Source organism: Lagopus leucura, unplaced genomic scaffold (genome assembly GCF_019238085.1).
Source record: "Lagopus leucura isolate 7727_CA_CO unplaced genomic scaffold, USGS_WTPT01 Super-Scaffold_100016, whole genome shotgun sequence".
Lineage (NCBI taxonomy): Eukaryota > Metazoa > Chordata > Aves > Galliformes > Phasianidae > Lagopus > Lagopus leucura.
The window spans coordinates 2,154,307-2,171,202 of record NW_024962270.1 but is presented as its reverse complement, the minus strand read 5'-3'; the positions used below and the strand labels follow the sequence as shown (position 1 = coordinate 2,171,202).

At 43.2% G+C, this 16,896-nt stretch overlaps 1 protein-coding gene across 4 annotated transcripts; it reads right to left on the bottom strand.

The window, feature by feature from the left end:
- Positions 1–3,545: 3,545 nt before the first annotated feature.
- On the bottom strand, positions 3,546–16,695 carry LOC122182975 (P2R1A-PPP2R2A-interacting phosphatase regulator 1). 4 transcript variants are annotated; one of them, XM_042876674.1, is made up of 10 exons: positions 16,517–16,689; positions 14,893–14,971; positions 11,551–11,607; positions 9,272–9,315; positions 9,138–9,192; positions 8,625–8,717; positions 8,011–8,099; positions 7,340–7,401; positions 6,638–6,734; positions 3,546–5,621 (listed from the first exon to the last, which is right to left on the bottom strand). In XM_042876674.1, exons 1-10 carry the CDS (start codon positions 16,630–16,632, stop codon positions 5,462–5,464), a joined length of 852 nt encoding a protein of 283 aa, XP_042732608.1. In that variant the 5' UTR covers positions 16,633–16,689; the 3' UTR covers positions 3,546–5,461. The 4 variants fall into 4 exon arrangements, 3 of the variants coding, with proteins under 3 accessions (XP_042732608.1, XP_042732607.1, XP_042732609.1); XM_042876673.1 differs by having other exon boundaries at positions 7,340–7,404; positions 16,517–16,687; XR_006180054.1 differs by having other exon boundaries at positions 5,538–5,621; positions 6,424–6,734; positions 7,340–7,404; positions 16,517–16,695.
- Between the last annotated feature and the right edge of the window lie 201 nt (positions 16,696–16,896).

The window sequence follows — 16,896 nt, the reverse complement described above, 5'->3', positions numbered from 1 at the left end:
TTGCCAGGTGAACTGAGACTGTGTCATCTATCAGCATCAGGTGATAAAGAAACAGACATTAATAGATCTTAAAAAAAAAGAAAGAGTTGGTTTGAGCTCTTGGTGTTCCAGACCTGTGCTACAACTGGAGAAGAGCTCTGGTTACAGAGGTAGGCATGGCTCAGATTCCTGCTCAACTCCTGCTGCTATGGAGCTGCATTCTCGTAGCTTGGCTGATATTTTTAATCACCTGTTAATTGTTAATCACTGTTAATCTGGAGTTTGTGAGACACATTGCCAATGTTCATTTTCATGGGATTTGGAAAGAAGCAACCAGCACAGAGCAAACACCTTGAGCAAAGAAATTGGGAGCAAAGAGTTATCAGCAACCAAGAGAACTAAAACACTGGAACGTTTCTTGTTCAAGGTCAAGCCAGGAACAACACACAGATAAAGTTTCTGTGCACAGCATAACACAGCAGCTGCAGATAAAGCTCATGCTCAGGCAAAATAAACATGAAAAAATGCAAATTTTGACTCTCTGATGTCAGGGAGGTGACAACAGTCACAGATGTACTCTAACATTGGATAAATGAGACCTGAGCGCAGCTGCAGTTCAGAATGGGGGAAATGCCTCACCTGTGCCACAGCAAGGCACAGGGAGACACGAGGGACACACTGGGTCTCTTCTGGGGTGGGTGTACAAGGCTTAAACCATGTTCAGGATGCATTTATCTGTGTGCACATACCTCTGGTACCCTGAGGCCTGTTGAACAGGGCTGTGGCAAACACTGGATGCCTCTGGAAATCAGACCTGAGACAGTGAATGCACTTCCTCTTCAAACACCAGGAAAAATAGTTAAGTGCTCACGTCATTTCCCATTCCTGACTCCTTAAGACAAACAAAACAGTCATTTCCTTGAGATGGAGAAGTATTTTGAGCAGACAGTTAGGAGTGCTTTAAGATCACCCAGCAGAAACAATCAACTTGTTTACCCGTGACTTGCTATGGCACTGGGATCTCAGACAAGCAATGCTGGCAGGCAGGAAATGAGAGCGCTGTGAGGATCCTCTCCAACTGCATCACTCCCAGCAGAGAGGCGTGGTGCACCATCTCCTTCAGATCTTTGCTTTGTCTGATGAGAAAATGCTTAGATCTCCCCCTTTGTTCTGAAGAAGCGGATCACAGAATGCTTATAACTACAATGGATCCAACGCAACCTTTCCAGAGCTCCAGGGACAGAGGGCTTTTCACACCATGGCTTCATCCCAGCAGGGAGCACAGCTGATGTCCCTGAGGCTGGAAAGCGGGCCCAGCAGCCTTACACAGAAATAGCCTGAAAAAGGACTCACCTACTGCCCCCATTTCTCAGAACGTGCCCAGGGAACACAAGCAAACACACCATCAGATGGTTGCATTCCTGCTCCTGAACAGTTGAACGGTGGCATTTGTGGCAGCCCAGAGAGGTCACTCACAGAACTGTGCCTCCACCAGCAAAGCAAAGGAACGCTTTTTGGAATCAACCAGCTAAGAATTCTGAGTCAACAGCATGAAATTTTTTGCTCATACATAGCAGTATGTGATAACGAGCCTCGACCAGAGGGGGGCTGCTCAACAGATTTGGCAAAAAATTGCCCTGTTTCACTCCTTGTTTTTCAATGCACGCTGAACATACACAGCTTTCAACCTGCAGAAGCTCGCTGCTGTAAGCTAATGAGCTGCTCACTTTACACAGTAAACCAAAGCTAACTTTACCAGCTCTCAAAGTTACAGAGCTCCATAACCACACTGATAATAAATTGCGGAATTAAATGCAAGTGAAGTAACACAGGCTGGTCTGTGAAACAGCAGAGAATAATTACACAAAGGAATATATTAAGCAAGAGCAAAATCACAATTACAGCAGCACAAATGAAAGCAATGGCTGCCCTCAGCATGAAGAAAAGGCTGATAAGGGCTGCCTGAGTAACGGGTTTCCTGTGACACCTCTGCTGTGGGATATAAATTCAGACATGTCCAAAACGAAGAGCTACTGCTGAAGTCAATGTGCTTGTAATGAAAGGATCTGGATTTATTTTTAGCAGGAAGCTTCCTGCATCAGTTTCAGTGCCACCACCTGATTTAAGCTTCTTGAAAGACTGGAAGTCAAAACAGCGCACTATTTTTGTGCCACAAAAACCAACGCATGATACATACACCATGGTTTTGATTTTCCTCCGCAGAGGGGGGAAGCAGCAGTAAGAACCAGATGTCCAAAGAACAGAACCTTTACCTCTTCCTACTTCAGTTCACATCCAGTGAAATGACAAAGATTTACGTGCCATAATTCATCACAGGAGAGAGTGCTAAATAAAACAGGTTTGATCTGCTAAGTGCCAGATTTGCCTGAAGAATCTTCATGGCCTGCCTGTTTCTCAGGCCCGGGTTCATCACATCCAACAAGGATGCTCATTTTCTGAAACCACAAATCAAATGAGAAGTGAGAAGACTGTACTGTTACAGGCTAAGAGCAATAAAGTCATCCACAACATAATCCTTGAAAACAGACAATACACAAAGCAGCAAGGTGGCAATTTTTGTATCTAGTTATTGAACAGTGTGTTCCAAGCAAAGTGCTCCTCTGTGGATTGAGACAGTTTTAATTATAGTATTTTAATTGCAACATTCAATGACACAAATATTTTAACTCTGTGCTTATGAGAAGAGGGAACAACTTAAACTCCATCTGACAACTGGCAACAAGAAAGGGTACAAAGAGCTCACATATTCTAATAGCAACTCCTGAACCTCTCTGTTTTAAGTTCCAAATGCAACATATGCAGAAACATAACAACAAAGTGAACACTTCTCAAGTGACAACTGCTAAGAAACGTTCAAGCTATTACGTAGCTTGAAGCTGGCTGGTGGAGCTCCTGCAGTCACTTCTGCCTGCAGTGATTTCATCAGCAGCACTGGGCTCACAAACACACAACTGACCTGAGAATCACAAGATTGCCTCACAAGAACACGTAAGACTTTGCAGATCTATTTTGTCTGCGCAAGTCAGCTATCGCTTACAGCCCGGTCTTCAGAAGAAAGGTGAAAAGTCCAAGTTTAGGATTAGGTTCTCATTCTAATGATCAGCAGGACAGCTGTTGGGTATTCAGATGAACCGACTTGCTGACAACACACAGAAGACCCAAGCAAATTAATCTGGCTGAGGCACTGGCTCATTTTTCCTGGCATTCGTGTCACTCTCCCACCACGATGTATCTATTCCTCTGCTAAAGGCAGGAAGAGCTCATTCCAAAAATACAATCCCCTGAGCATTGAGCATGGGCAAGGTTATCAACGTTCCCTGGGCAACTGGGAAGGTAAACCACAAAGATTACTTTTTGGAAATGGTTTTATTCTTCAGTTTTCCAAGAGTTGTGCTGCAGATTTTAGAGCCAACTTCAATGCTAAACAAACAAGGGTGGAAATGTGAGACAATAGATACTATGAGTTAGAAAGAAAAACACTTAATCGCAGATTAAAATAGTAATGCAGTTACCTTTCTAACACAGCACAGAAACAGAAAACCATGTATTTTTTTCCATTTATTGGCACTTATTTGAAAAGCATAAATATCCAACAGAAAAAAAGACAAGTTGACTTACACACAGTCACGGAACCCCCCACCAATGCATCTTTCTTGTAACATTGGAACAGACACCTGGGGGCCCATTCTTAAGAAGAAAGTAAGCTGAAAAAGTCAGTCTTGCCCTCACCACAGAAGAGTGAGCACACAGCAACTCTTTGGCACGTCATCTGAAATTGCAAAACAGAACTATGCCATATTAGATGGCAAGGAGACGTTACATACAAGTTCATCCATCGGCCATGGGGCAAAGGACAGCCTGAATAATAACAGAAAAAGAATCTGCAGGCAGGAAGTTGGCTACTGCAGTAATTTGAAAGGAATTAAATCAGAAGCGAACCTTACTGATATACCTTGCTTAAAAAGTGTAAAGCTATTAAATAGGTTCCATGTTTTTCCTACAATAAGGTAACGAGTTGTTGGTCCTAAAGTCACTAGGCAGTAAGTCATCCGTTTCTACTTCTGATGGCTGCTGTCCAAAGCTCCATCCATGAGAATATTTTGCAGCAGAATTCAAAATGGGCTTCTCTCCTACTTGAGGATCTTTCCAATCTTCTCATTAGAAAGATTTAGCATCCAAAAAACGAAGCATTTTGCTATGCTATTGACCTCTCCGGAGAGAAGGCTTACAACCACAAAGGGGGACCCAGCTGGGGAAGTTCAATTCCATAGCAGGAATCAACCACCAACATGAAGTTGCCACAGGAATGCTTGGCACAGTTCTCTATGCTGGTTTACAAATTTTTCCTCTTGTCTGGGGAATTTCAGAGTTGAAATCGGGATGCCTCAACCCAATGACTTTTCCAATGAAGTACAAGAACCCTGAAACACAGCGGATCACCAACCTCTGCACTTCCAACCAGCACCCGAAGCTTACGGCAGCAGAAAAGCCCTGGTGCTGTTATTCAAGGCAGTAACATCAAGAGATCAAATTCTGAGGTGATCTGATCACCTCAACCTGCATAAAAGCATTCATTGTCCCTCTTTGTTTTCATCCATCCAAAGTCACACTCAAGGACAAATGCTGTTTGTTAAAATAATGCACTTTTGGAGTACTAAATACTAAAACCTCACAACGTAATGTTTTGTGCTAAACATGATAACTATTTTTCCCAATGAAAAGATTAATGGAGCTTCTAACACTCTAATACATCATGTAAATGAAGAAAAAAAACCACAAAAACCCAGCAGGTTCCACATTAACTTTGGGTTTAGTCACAACAGCAGTCCTGATCATGAGTAAAATCCAAGACACACACCTAAGGTGACAATACACCAGCTTGTTCTTTTGGAATCTAATTAGAACAACAGAATTCAGTAAAGTCCATCCCAACAGAATACAGGGATCAATTATCCCCCCCTCCCCAACACACTCTCTTTCGTAGCAGAGCAACAGCAAAACAACCTAACGCACACTGAGGGAATAAAAACAAATCAGTAAGCTGCTTCATTGGTTTAAGACTGAGGACAAACGTGAATTATGTCACTACACAAAGCACCACTTCATATTAGCAAGGACGCTGCCTCTTGTCTGCTGGAGAGCCAAGGCTTCCGCATGCATACAGTATTTGTAACTTACACCAACAGGAATAAATCCATAGGAAATCCACAGCTTGGATACTGATGTCAGCATCAAATATGTTTGCAATTCAAATGCTTACTGTATTTCAGTAAATGTCATACAAATCACTAGAAACGTGAATTCCTCCTCAAGGAACCATTCTGGCAGTTTTCTGGGAATAATGACATTTCTGGAAGTTCCTATGAGGAACAGAATCACATAAAAGACTCAGTTACACGCAACAGGAAGCCTTATTGATATCCAGTCTGTTTCTTGGTATCCATCAGCAGACATTTGCTTCTCAATCGATAGGTAACTTAGCTGTAAGATCTACTGGTAAAAATGGAGATCTGGAGTCAGAAAGCGACACTGGAGAGCCGGTGCTGGTGCCAGCTTCAGCTGGTGAGTCACAGGAAGAGCCTGCACTGCTCCTGTTGTCATCAAGGGCGTGCGGCGACAAACTGAAAACACAGCGGCATCAAGAGATGAGAAATGAAGCCCTCCAGTTTCCCTTAAAAGTTCCAAACATCGGCACCTACTCACAATAAGCCCATTTCAAGAACAACACACCCCTGCAGGAATGGCAAACTTCACGTTTGAAATGCACCTGTCACAATACCTCTTGCCATCTCTTTCAAACAGACATCTGCCCCTTTCTCTTCACTCCAAAGTAGTTCACTTATTTACCAGTGCTGCAAGCTTTACTCCCATCTCTTACAAGGTCCCCACGTATCCAGATGCTCTTTTGTGCATATCCCACAGCATGCGAAGCACTGTTCCATCACCAGTGACAACAACAAAATGTTTTTTAAGAGTTACCATCTCCCAAAATAAGCAAATAAAACCCATACTGCTGTGCCTACTATGAACAGGACATGCAAAAAAGCTGTTGCTTTCAAATACACCTATTTCACTATCACCATTGCAATGGGCTCAAAGCTTAGATGACCCCATAAACAATCTCACCTTGGTATCTGTCCTGGCATACCCTAGGTATTACTACGCCCTCCCAACCAAAATACTAAATCCCCTTGCTATTTCATGTGGCTATTTTTCAATTAGTGCTTTTATCTCCTCCTAGCAGGGATGGTTGGGGTGGTCCAATATGACTAAGAACAAAGGGAGAAAACAAAACAAACAAAATAACCCCCTCCCCCCCCCCCCCAAATATTAACATCTGTATTTAATTACAATTTGCAACTGGATTTCAGAAGTTGCAAGCCATAAGGAATCTTTCCCCAAAGATTTTCAACTCCTATGTACCTGAAGCATGTTAACAAAGACTGTCTATCTGTTCTAGAAATTCTAAAGTTGAAGTGAATGGCAATGTCTGTTTGCTACGACACCTTCAAGGCTTCAGAAACACAGGATGCTTGCACTAATTCAAAAGGAATATAACTCCAGGTGTGAGCATTGCTAGATGAAAAGGAGACTTGTAGTGCCTGCGGTGCAGCCTGCACGACAAAGTGGCAATTACCATCCGCCAAGGTCTGGCTGCTGCAAAGCTTCAGAGGAAAGCATGTTGGTGGAGCCTTGGAATAACCTTTTTGGATGATCTCCCATTTCAGTTACACCTTTAGTAAGAGAAAGGGTGATACAAATTACTACTCGCTTAAACCAACATCTGCAGAGCAAAAAACAGAAGTTCAAACTTAGAAAGTAACACTCCATAAGCTGCAGTATTAAAAACAGAAGTTTGAAGCTGAAATTTTAAAGGCTATTTCTTAGATACCTTTTAGCCTAAGCAGCAAGAGAGTTTAAATTATGGACTGAGACATAATTATCAGCTATTTGTACTTCAGAAGAAAATGTTTTCATTTCATTCAGCTCAATCAATGCACCGACTTCTACCAGCCAAGCAAAGAAGCTGAGAAAAAGTAAAGCTGTTTTCCCTCTTGTAATTAATGCAAATGAAGTTCAGGATTAATTATCATTAAACTTATCACTAAACAACTGCAGCAATGCAGACACATTGGGTCAGAAGCAGCTTTACTGAACGGTACGCACTCATTTATTGCTTCATCACCACAAACAGTTCTATTTGTTTAGTAATCTGTAACACCCTTTACTTCCAGTCACTCTGCATCAGCCAGTGGAGCAGAATTACAAAGAGCTACATATGAATGATGGTAAAAGTAACCATTCTGCCTGCTGTCCCAGCCAAAAACAAATACTGTACCTTTTCTTTTTATTGGCCCAAGAACACTCGGTCGAATGCAGTTAATTGGACTCTGGCTTCTCCTGCTAAGAGAAGACAGATGCTATACTGATAGCACCATTACCAAGGGAAGCTTGAAAACATGTAAAGAACTGAAAGATTTTCAGATAAAGTGGAATACAGTAAGAAAATAGGCATTAAAACAGCCTCTCCAAAATAGTTTTCTGACATTTTATTTGCATGTATTTAGAAGAAAGACCAGGGAACGCAGTCCTCCACAGAAAAAGTTAGGTCTCACTGTCTCACAAGTGGAGCAGTCTGAAAGCTCAGGCAGGCACTTTGCTTAAGTGTTATGGCCCAATGAAACCTAATGGTTTTCTGCCTACAGCACTCAGAACAAAACAGAACCCATAACAAATCCTAAATCCACTGGTTTTTTTCCCCCTTAAAATTCAATCAGTTACAAAAAGAGCAAGACAGACATGATATTGCAAAGACAGATGCTGAAACGTAGCCCGCTTCCCTGCTGTTATGAGGATTTCAACAGCCATTTTAAGACACTGTAAAATCTGATGTTCAGATCACATTATAAGAAATATACTTCAACTATTGACAGAACATTTTGGTATTTCAAAAGCTTTGTGTGAATAAGCTGTGCCAGTTTCCTATTGCTGATATGATCTGGAACTTACCTTGAAAATCGCCTTGTGGGACTTGGGCTGGGACTCGGAGGTAATCCACTGCTGCTCACCAGACTTTGCAAAGATGGTGAGAAGCATTGCTGAGAGCAGAAGTTTGTGTTATTTACACTTAGTATCACAGAGAGTAGAAACCAATCCTTATGCAGGTAAATCAGCAACCCATTCCACATTTAAAGCAACCCATCTAGCTGGCTATACTGAGCGATTTGGTTACTGAGAAAGGAACTGAAGTTGGACAGACTCCACTTTCATGCAGAATGCATGCAAGCTGACAAGCATTTATTCCATCTCAGGCTGGTTAAACACACTAGTTAATAAAATAAGAACGCGTGCCTCCTCCTCTTGTTTTAAATTGAAAGCAAATTCAATTTATTTACCACAGACTAGAGGTGGAACGCTCCACAGAAACTCTCATCTACAAGGCATACAGCTGCTAGCTGGGAGTTTCAGTTTGAGTCTTAGGAGGGTTGGGTTTTCTGGTTTGCTCTAGTTTTTGGTTTGCAGCTGATGTAAAAGGAGCAGGTGGCTTGCTCTCTTGCTACTAATGGGATCAAATTTAGTTAGCACTGCTCAGGACAAAGCTTTTATTACCACGTTTTGCTCACCTTCCCTATTCCTCTGGTAGGTGAAGGAGCTGGAGAGACTGGGACAAAGTCTACTTGCTTTGGAGATGATGATTTTTCAAAATCATTGTTACTCTGTAAACAGTGCATACAGTGAATCTTGTGAGCAAGTGTCTTCACATGAGAAGGGCTGTTTTGTGCAGAACTGAGCATGGTTCAAAAGTTACCGGGCTTCATCCTCGTGAACTTTTTTCTTAGGCAACTATCTATAAAACAAGCCTTAAGCATTACATGTTAAGTATTAGAACATGGAGGAAAATTTGGACATGCAGACATCCATGCAGTTTTCCTTTGACATTCCAGCCCAAGGAACCCACAGGTATCCTTGAGCAGCTGATAACTGCATGCCTTACTAGTGTGAAAAACTGCTGGTCAAAAGCAGTGCTACATTAACCACCTTAGCTGTGCTTAAACTACACAAAAAGAGTTGATGCAAGTTTCTCTAGTGTCCTGATACTGATAGCAGGAATACAAATTAAAGCACAAATGCATTACCAGGCTCAAGCTCTCCTCCCATGACTGGCTCATCTGCATTGCTACTTGCACTTCTCTATAAAGAAGAAAAGAAACGTATTGCCCTAGGCCCATAGAAGACTGGATTAAGTAAGCTAGCTTCCCTTAATGCTTACCTTTCATGTACTGTTTCTCTGTTCATCAAGTTCATTCCTTCTTCCTGAAAAATAGATGAAAAATTAAGCAAAAAAAAAAAAAAAAAAGAAAAACACTTTGCTACAGAAAATCAGGGAAAATGATTTTATTTTACTTCAGTATAGAGATTTTATTCAACTTAGTTAAGTAACTATTACCTCAGGCTCTCACAAGACAAAGAGCAGAGGGAGATAAAAGGAAAGAAACACGTCAACAGGGACCATCAAGAAGTTGGGAGCTGGCTGTTTTTCACACTGTTTTTTTTAATTCATTTTCACTCTATCAAAAAAGCACTTCAAATGCAGAACAATACCAACCAGAAATCCTACACATGCTGGAGTATCTTTATGTGCTCTTGCAGAATCTACTTCTTAAAGTAGAAACATGTTTAAGGACACAACTGGATTGATAGAATAAGGAATAGTCTTTATTCTATGTGTCCAACCAGACTGCATCTCACTGCTGTACAGCACATACAGTACATTTGGGATTTGTTGTTTTCTTCTAAAACATTCATACAGTATTACTGAAACAGATCAGAGATGAGGTATTAAACATTAACATGACTCAATCCCCTCTTAGGTACGTGTGCATCCTTCCTTAAAACTAAACAGACACTACACAGTCAATGGAGTGCAGGAGTAAATTCCCCAGTTCAGACCAGTTCAAGAGTAAAAGCTGAACTAAATACATTCACAACCATCCTATGGAGAGCCCTACTAACACAGTTGGTTGTGTGCTTTGCTGGGATTTGAAAGAGATGAGAAGTGGAGCACGTTGTTCCCGTGCACCGGGAAGCACAGAGCGCAGAGCACTTCAACTGTGAATTCAACCACCAAGGACAAGTTAGGAAATGTCAGCACTCAAATTTGTGGAATAACACTGAATACAGAAATATCTGAACTCAAAACAATTTGAGCAATCAACCTTTCTTTCATGTAATAATAGAGCAGAGGAACCACAGACATTCATCTCCTTGTGCTCATCATATTCGTGTATTTCTCCTAAGCTTTTCTATACTGATAAAAACAGCTTTAAAACTGATTTGAGTGTTTCAGCATCTCTTGAAGCCAGTATACTTTTTACATAGTAAACAAAAGCAGTTGTCTTCTTCAGTGTTATTAATGCACTCACATTAAATACCTGAGTGGGATGCAGAAGCACCTCACATCACTTCAAACAACAAACCCTGAAAGTGCTGCTTGAAACTTTTGTTTTTACAAAGTCAGACAAGCAGCACATCCATTGAAAACTTGAAAGTTCAGAGCAAAATTAAGCACTTTCAAGCTAATTTTGTAAGCACTTGACTGCCAAGAAGTCAATCTCAGAATCACAGAATGGGTTGGGTTGGAAGGGACGTCAAGGATCACGAGGCTCCAACCCCCTGCCACATGCAGGGCCACCAACCTCCACATTTAACACCAGCCCAGGCTGCCCAGGGCCCCATCCAACCTGGCCTTGAACACCTCCAGGGATGGGGCACCCACAGCCTCTCCGGGCAGTAAAGAACCTCCCCCTGACATCCAACCTAAACCTCCTTCAACTTAAAACCATTTCCCCTCGTCCTGCCAAGGACAATATTTAAAATGGAGGAGCCACAAGAGTTCAAGTTTGCTAGTTTTAAAACGTGCATCTTCAGCCCGAGCCGTGCAGTGGGCAGCAGCGTTAGTTAAACCTGCCCAGCTATCTGCCACCCTCCCTCCTCCTCCATGCTCCAACACCCTTCCCCTCACGCTCTAACTGCACAACCAGTGATCTGGATGAGAATCTTATGCAGATTAAAAGCAGCCCAGCCAGGAGAGTCTGAACTTTTTTTTTTTTTGCCAGATTGCTTCCTTACCCAGTTGTTTTTCCGGCTGCAGTGAATGCTGTGCCAACACAAGTTGTCATCAGCCTGAAGTGTTTATGCTGGCCTGACTGCCAAAAAAACTCAGTGAAACTTTATTGGAATGGTTTACATTACAGGTTTCCTTCCTAAAGTGTCAATTCTAAGACTCTTCACCCTTTTCAGTTCAAGTCTTCTTCTCACTGTAACACGTATTTGTCTTTTCACAGAATTTGGGACACTGCACACGAGATATAATCTTTACTTTTGAACATACCTTGAAGCAATAGAGCACTGCAGACTCTGAACTGATTCGTAGCAAAATCTGAAGTCATTTGAAAGACACTGCACATTAAACACATGCCAAATGAAGCACAAAAACAACCCAGCCACCTACAAATAATTTCATATTTAGAGATTAGAACCTATTCTTACCTGTTTGATTTGATGAAGACGGCTGCTAGGAATACGGACAGGAGATGATGGCACAAACTGCAGAACAAAGCAATACATGGCTGAAACACTTAAAAACCACAGGAGAGAGAGAGGGGGAAGGTACAGAAATGCAACTCTGTAACACTATTCTAAACTCAAACCATAGGCACCAAGGGTTCTGTTTGTTAGAACAGCATTTGTAGCACTCTCAGTATATAGAAACCCCACCAAGCACTCCCAAAAACAGGATCACAGGCATTTCCACATCATACTGCTGTGTGCTCACAGGTAAAGTTTCACTGGTGCCACTCTGGCAGACAGCACGACCAAAATAAGCAGTCAGCTGCCCCTTCCATTCCTGTCCCTGCACTGCCCTCTTTCTTCTGCCAACACAAGCATCCGTGGGGCCTCACAGCAAACCAGCAAAAAAGGGAAAAACCAACCCAGGGAAAGCTGTAGCTGAAACAGTGGCTAAACATTTAACCACAGCCTGGAGTGCTTTGCCTTAAAAGAAAAAAACAGTAGGAAAGAAAACCACAGCATTTATTCACTAGATGCCACTGATGTGTTCTGAAAGGAATTGCACAGATCCTGAGCACAGCTGATCCCTAGGCAATACATGTATTTACCAGAAATGGCATAGCAGCCCCTGCTGATGTCATTATGAAAGAGTCTGAGACTTGGAAAAGTTCATACAGCAAGAAAAGCTCCTAGAATTCAGCTGAGCAACTGGGACAAGCAGCCTAACAGCCCGGAGATGGGGCCAGGACGTGCACTGCTGCTACCTAAGCACTCTGACAGCTCCCACTGCTCTCATTAGAGTTAACACTTTAGAAAAATTACTTCTTTCCCATTCAGCTTAACACAACATGAAATATTAACTGAACTTAGCATTTATCTGTTGAAATAAACTGACAGCTTCAGTCATTTACTGAACGTTGTAACCATCTTTATTACAGCTTAAGCTGCAATAAAACCTAGATTAATTTTTCTAAACACATAAAAAGTGTTTTGAAGTACATTTTATCACCCAGATACTATGAAATTAAATGTATCAGGACAGATGTCAATCTAGCATCTTAGAATATTCTAAGGCCAAACAAAAACTACACTTATTTTGCTCTAGCATGAATACCAGGAGAAGTTGCTTAGGGCCCTTAATGCTGAAGGTTAATTATGTTCCAGAAACTGTTTAGCTGCAGCTGATCCTGGCTTAGGGCAACAGGAGGAAAGGATAATCTCTAAGTTCATTTCCAATTTCATTCCCCTTCCCATTTCCCATGCTCAACAGAATCAGAAACCAGCCCATCATTCAAAGAGACGAGGCACCAATCTAGCTGCTGATAAAGCACCTGATTTTTAGCACAAGTTTCAGCTGTATTTTGTCAGCATCTGGTCAGCAAAGAGTGAAGAATAAATACAAGCCCAAAAAAAATGACTAATATGAGGCCACAGGGACATTTCCTCGTGGGGTCAGTGTTGAATTCAAGTCTCTGATGCATGCCTTGTGGAGTCTGAAGGGAAGGTCTTGGAAGGAAGCAGTCTCTTAGAGCTCCAAATGCAAGGTAAGCATGGAGGAAGAGCTCTTTGTACAAGAAAATGTACAGCAGGTTTAAGAAGATGAGACAAGAGACTGAAGAAAAGAGAAAAGAGACATAAACTGCAAAGTATTACTGAAAATTCCTTTGTTAGCTCTAAATCAATTTTTGTCCTTAAGCACCACGTCTGTCTTTCCTAAAAAGTTTCCATCCTTACTAGAAGAGTAAACCTGCTTTTCACTTCTGGGACAGCTGTAAGAACCAGCCCAGCAGTGCACCAGCTCCTGCTCCTCAGCAAGTTACAGACAACCTCCCCAAGTTAGAATTCTCTTTTTTTTCCCCCCAACAATTGAGGAACTTCAAGAAAAGAACCTAACAAACTGAGCTTTACCTTCAGTTTGTTTCCCCTTTACTCTGACCATAAGAATAAATAAGTTTCCTCTAAGCTGCAGCCCTAGAAAGTACATGAAAAAAAGAGACACTTGTTTAATAATTTGTTACTATAATAGTCTATCAGGACTTATTTCTCAATAATCTTTCTACAGCTTCACATTAAGTACCCTGAACCTGTTACAGACACAAGCCTTTGCTTGCGTAGCTGTCTGTCCTGGTTTTAAAACAGAATGTTAGCAGAGGGACATCAGCCAAGGGAATATGAGAGTCCATTCTTCAGCCTCTAGCATGGAGCTAGCAGATTATTTCTAAAGCATTGCCAAAAGGCAGCTAAGAAGTAACAGGGTAACTGCAATCAGCTCTACAGGAGACTACAACACTGCCAAAGAAACCAAACAGGGAAATCCACACATGGGAATGCACCAGAGGCCATTATGGTAGCATCACTGGGTTACTGTGGTTTTTCCCCACACTTAATGGGAAATTGTTGCTACCCCTCTCCTACCTGAACATCAGCTTTTCCAAAACTTTAATATTGACTGCAGCTAAGCATTATCTTACATACATCTGTTTTTCCTAAGGCTGTTCTAGGGAAAAAGCTGCGTGGAGCTGGTAAAACTCCTTGTTGTTGGAGGAAGCAACTGCCAACATACCCCAGCCCTTCTGATAAGGACAAGCAAACCAATACAGGCAACCTGTGCAGGTGTTCTCAGTCAGTCACAATCACACCCTCCTACAGCTTAATAGTTTACAAATTCAGACTTTTGGGAACTGTAGAAAGAAGAGCATGATAAAAATCAAAATGTTTCCAAGAGGTAGAATTCTTCATTTGGAGGGTCTCAAGCTCTGTGTTCCATCAGCCAGTCCTATCTCGTTACATCCGCTGTGGATTTCAGCAGTATGTTCTGACTTTAATAGAAAAAGAACTTAAAACTGGAACATGACTGCACTTGTTTTTTAAGCATCAGAAATTATGAGCACATCTATACAACCAGCTTTCTTCGCTATCCTACTCTGAAAACATCTGCTTGCATTTCCATAACCAAGTTGTGGATGCCCCATCCCTGGAGGCATTCAAGGCCAGGCTGGATGTGGCTCTGGGCAGCCTGGTATGGTGGATGGCGACCCTGCACACAGCAGGGGGCTTGAAACTAGATGATCTTTGAGGTCCTTTTCAACCCAGGCAGTCTATGATTCTATGAAGTTACTATCACAGTGAAACATAAATACTCTCCAAGGCCAACCAGCCTACAGAGAGCATTTCACTACAGCTACAGCACACTAATGTCAGAGCAGAGCCCTGTTTCTGAGAACATGGTTAGTTTCAGAGATCACAAGCTCCTTTCCTTCTTGACTTCAGTTTGCACACTCTGCTTTGGGCCTGATGTGGGTGCTCTGATCGTGTCCTTACCAGGCTGTGGCGATTCATAACCGTGGTGCTGTTCCTGCGGGTTCGCAGAACACTGCCCTGGAACACCTGTGAGTTATCACTGTGAAAAGAAACATCTGTCAAATGCGAAAGCCACTGCCTTCCCATCAACAAGCACCTCTTGCAATGAGCTCAGTTTCAAATGCTATAACACTTATCATTTCAAGGTGAAGCACAACCAAGCCCCAGTTACTTCTATTAACTGATTTATCTCATTGAGCCTAAAAATAACTAGAAAATTACAACAGACCCTTTCTGTGGGAATTCTTTATGTTTGGAAAGGCTTACAGGCATCATTCGACAGAACAAATCTGTAATAGCATATAACCAGAAACCAGCTTCAGTGGCAGCAGAACATAACAGTGCAGAACCTCAGTAACTCATCACGAGGAACGCTTCTTTTTCAGCAGAGGTTAAATTAAGCACACTGCAAGAACAGTTTAAAAACCCCTGAGACTTTTGGCTGCAGCGATGCCTTTAATCAGGAAGCAACACATCAATTTAAATGATGCAGGATTAAGTATTTGACATAAGCACAGCTCCTTTTCCAACACAATCCTCTTTCTATTGATTCCTAAACTAAATTTCTCTGGCCATCCCTAGTATTGCCAACAGCAATTAATTAGTACTTAATGATACTAAAGGAATTCAGTCTTTGCAGAAACTTTGAGCCACATGGATTGAGTCCAACAATCAGTGCTTACCGGAAAGAAGAAGTAGCAGGGTGGAAAGATTGATTTGGCACAAAAACAAGAATCAAAAGTTGAGTGAAAGGTAAACTCTGTGCTCTAGGAAATGCCACCTGGAGAAAATCTTACCAAATCTGGTACCAGGGAAATGGGGCTGGTAGGCAGCCACAGAGCACAGCAGCAGCCCAGGAGCTGAGCTTTGTTCCAGTTTGCTCAACAAAGCCATTCTGGGAAAAAGTGACGTTTCTTGCCAAGAGCTGCAATCTCGCAAGAAGAGTTTTCTGCTGGAAAATTCCTAGCAGGCAAACCACTGCAACCACCTGCAATTAGCTCCGTCGGGTTTCAGTGCCATTTGCATAAACACCTCACCGAGCGGATGCAGTTCCAAGGCGGGAGCTCTGGCTTACCTTTCTGTCTGCCCAGATCTTGAATTAAACGGTTTGTTTACAGTGTGGTGAGGAGATTTTAGGGTTTGTCGGTGTTGTTTTTTTTTAATTTAAGAAGTGTCCCTGAGGAGCAGCCGTCACTCACAGCGCTCCGGTCCTGCTCAGTGCAGGGACAGCTGCTTCCTTACAGTTACACAAACCAATCACGTTCTGCTTGCTTAACCTCGGCCCACGGTCGGCCAGGCAAGCACTGACGCTTTCTGAGTCGCAGCGTACACTCAGTCGTTTTGGTATGAGGTTTACGAGGTCTCTTCATCGCCAAAGAACGGCACTTGGAGACAAAACTGAACACCAGAACACAGAACCGCAGAGCGGTCTGGGTGGGAAAGATCCCACCCTTAGGCATCAGCCAAAGCAACGCACGGGACAACGGACACCGCTTGGCGCTGAGCTGCGGCTGCCGTACCGCCGAGTCCCGCGCAGCGGCGTCACCGCAGCGCTGGGCTGAGCCCGCAGCCCGGCCGCGCTCACCTGAGCCCGTGGATGAGGGGGGCGCTGTTGGATCTCCTCAGCCCGCCGCCGTCGCTCGGGGCCGCGGCGCTCCCCGGCGGCAGCTCCAGGTCCAGCTCCATTTTCTCCTGAGCCATCGCGGCGGCTCCGGCTCCTCCCGCTCCACCGCGACGCCCATTCAGTGCCACCGCCCGCCGCGGCTCCTCGTGCCGCGGCCGCCCCTACAGGCCCCGCGGGCAAACGGGACCCGGCGAGGGGGGCGGCCCAAGTAGTTTCCCATGCCGGCGGCAGCCCGAGGGCCGGACCCTTCACACAGCCGCTCTCGCCACGCTCCGCGATACCAGCGTCGCCACTACGGAGGGAGGAGCACCTCAGACCGGGCGCCCCCCCCTCCTCCCCCA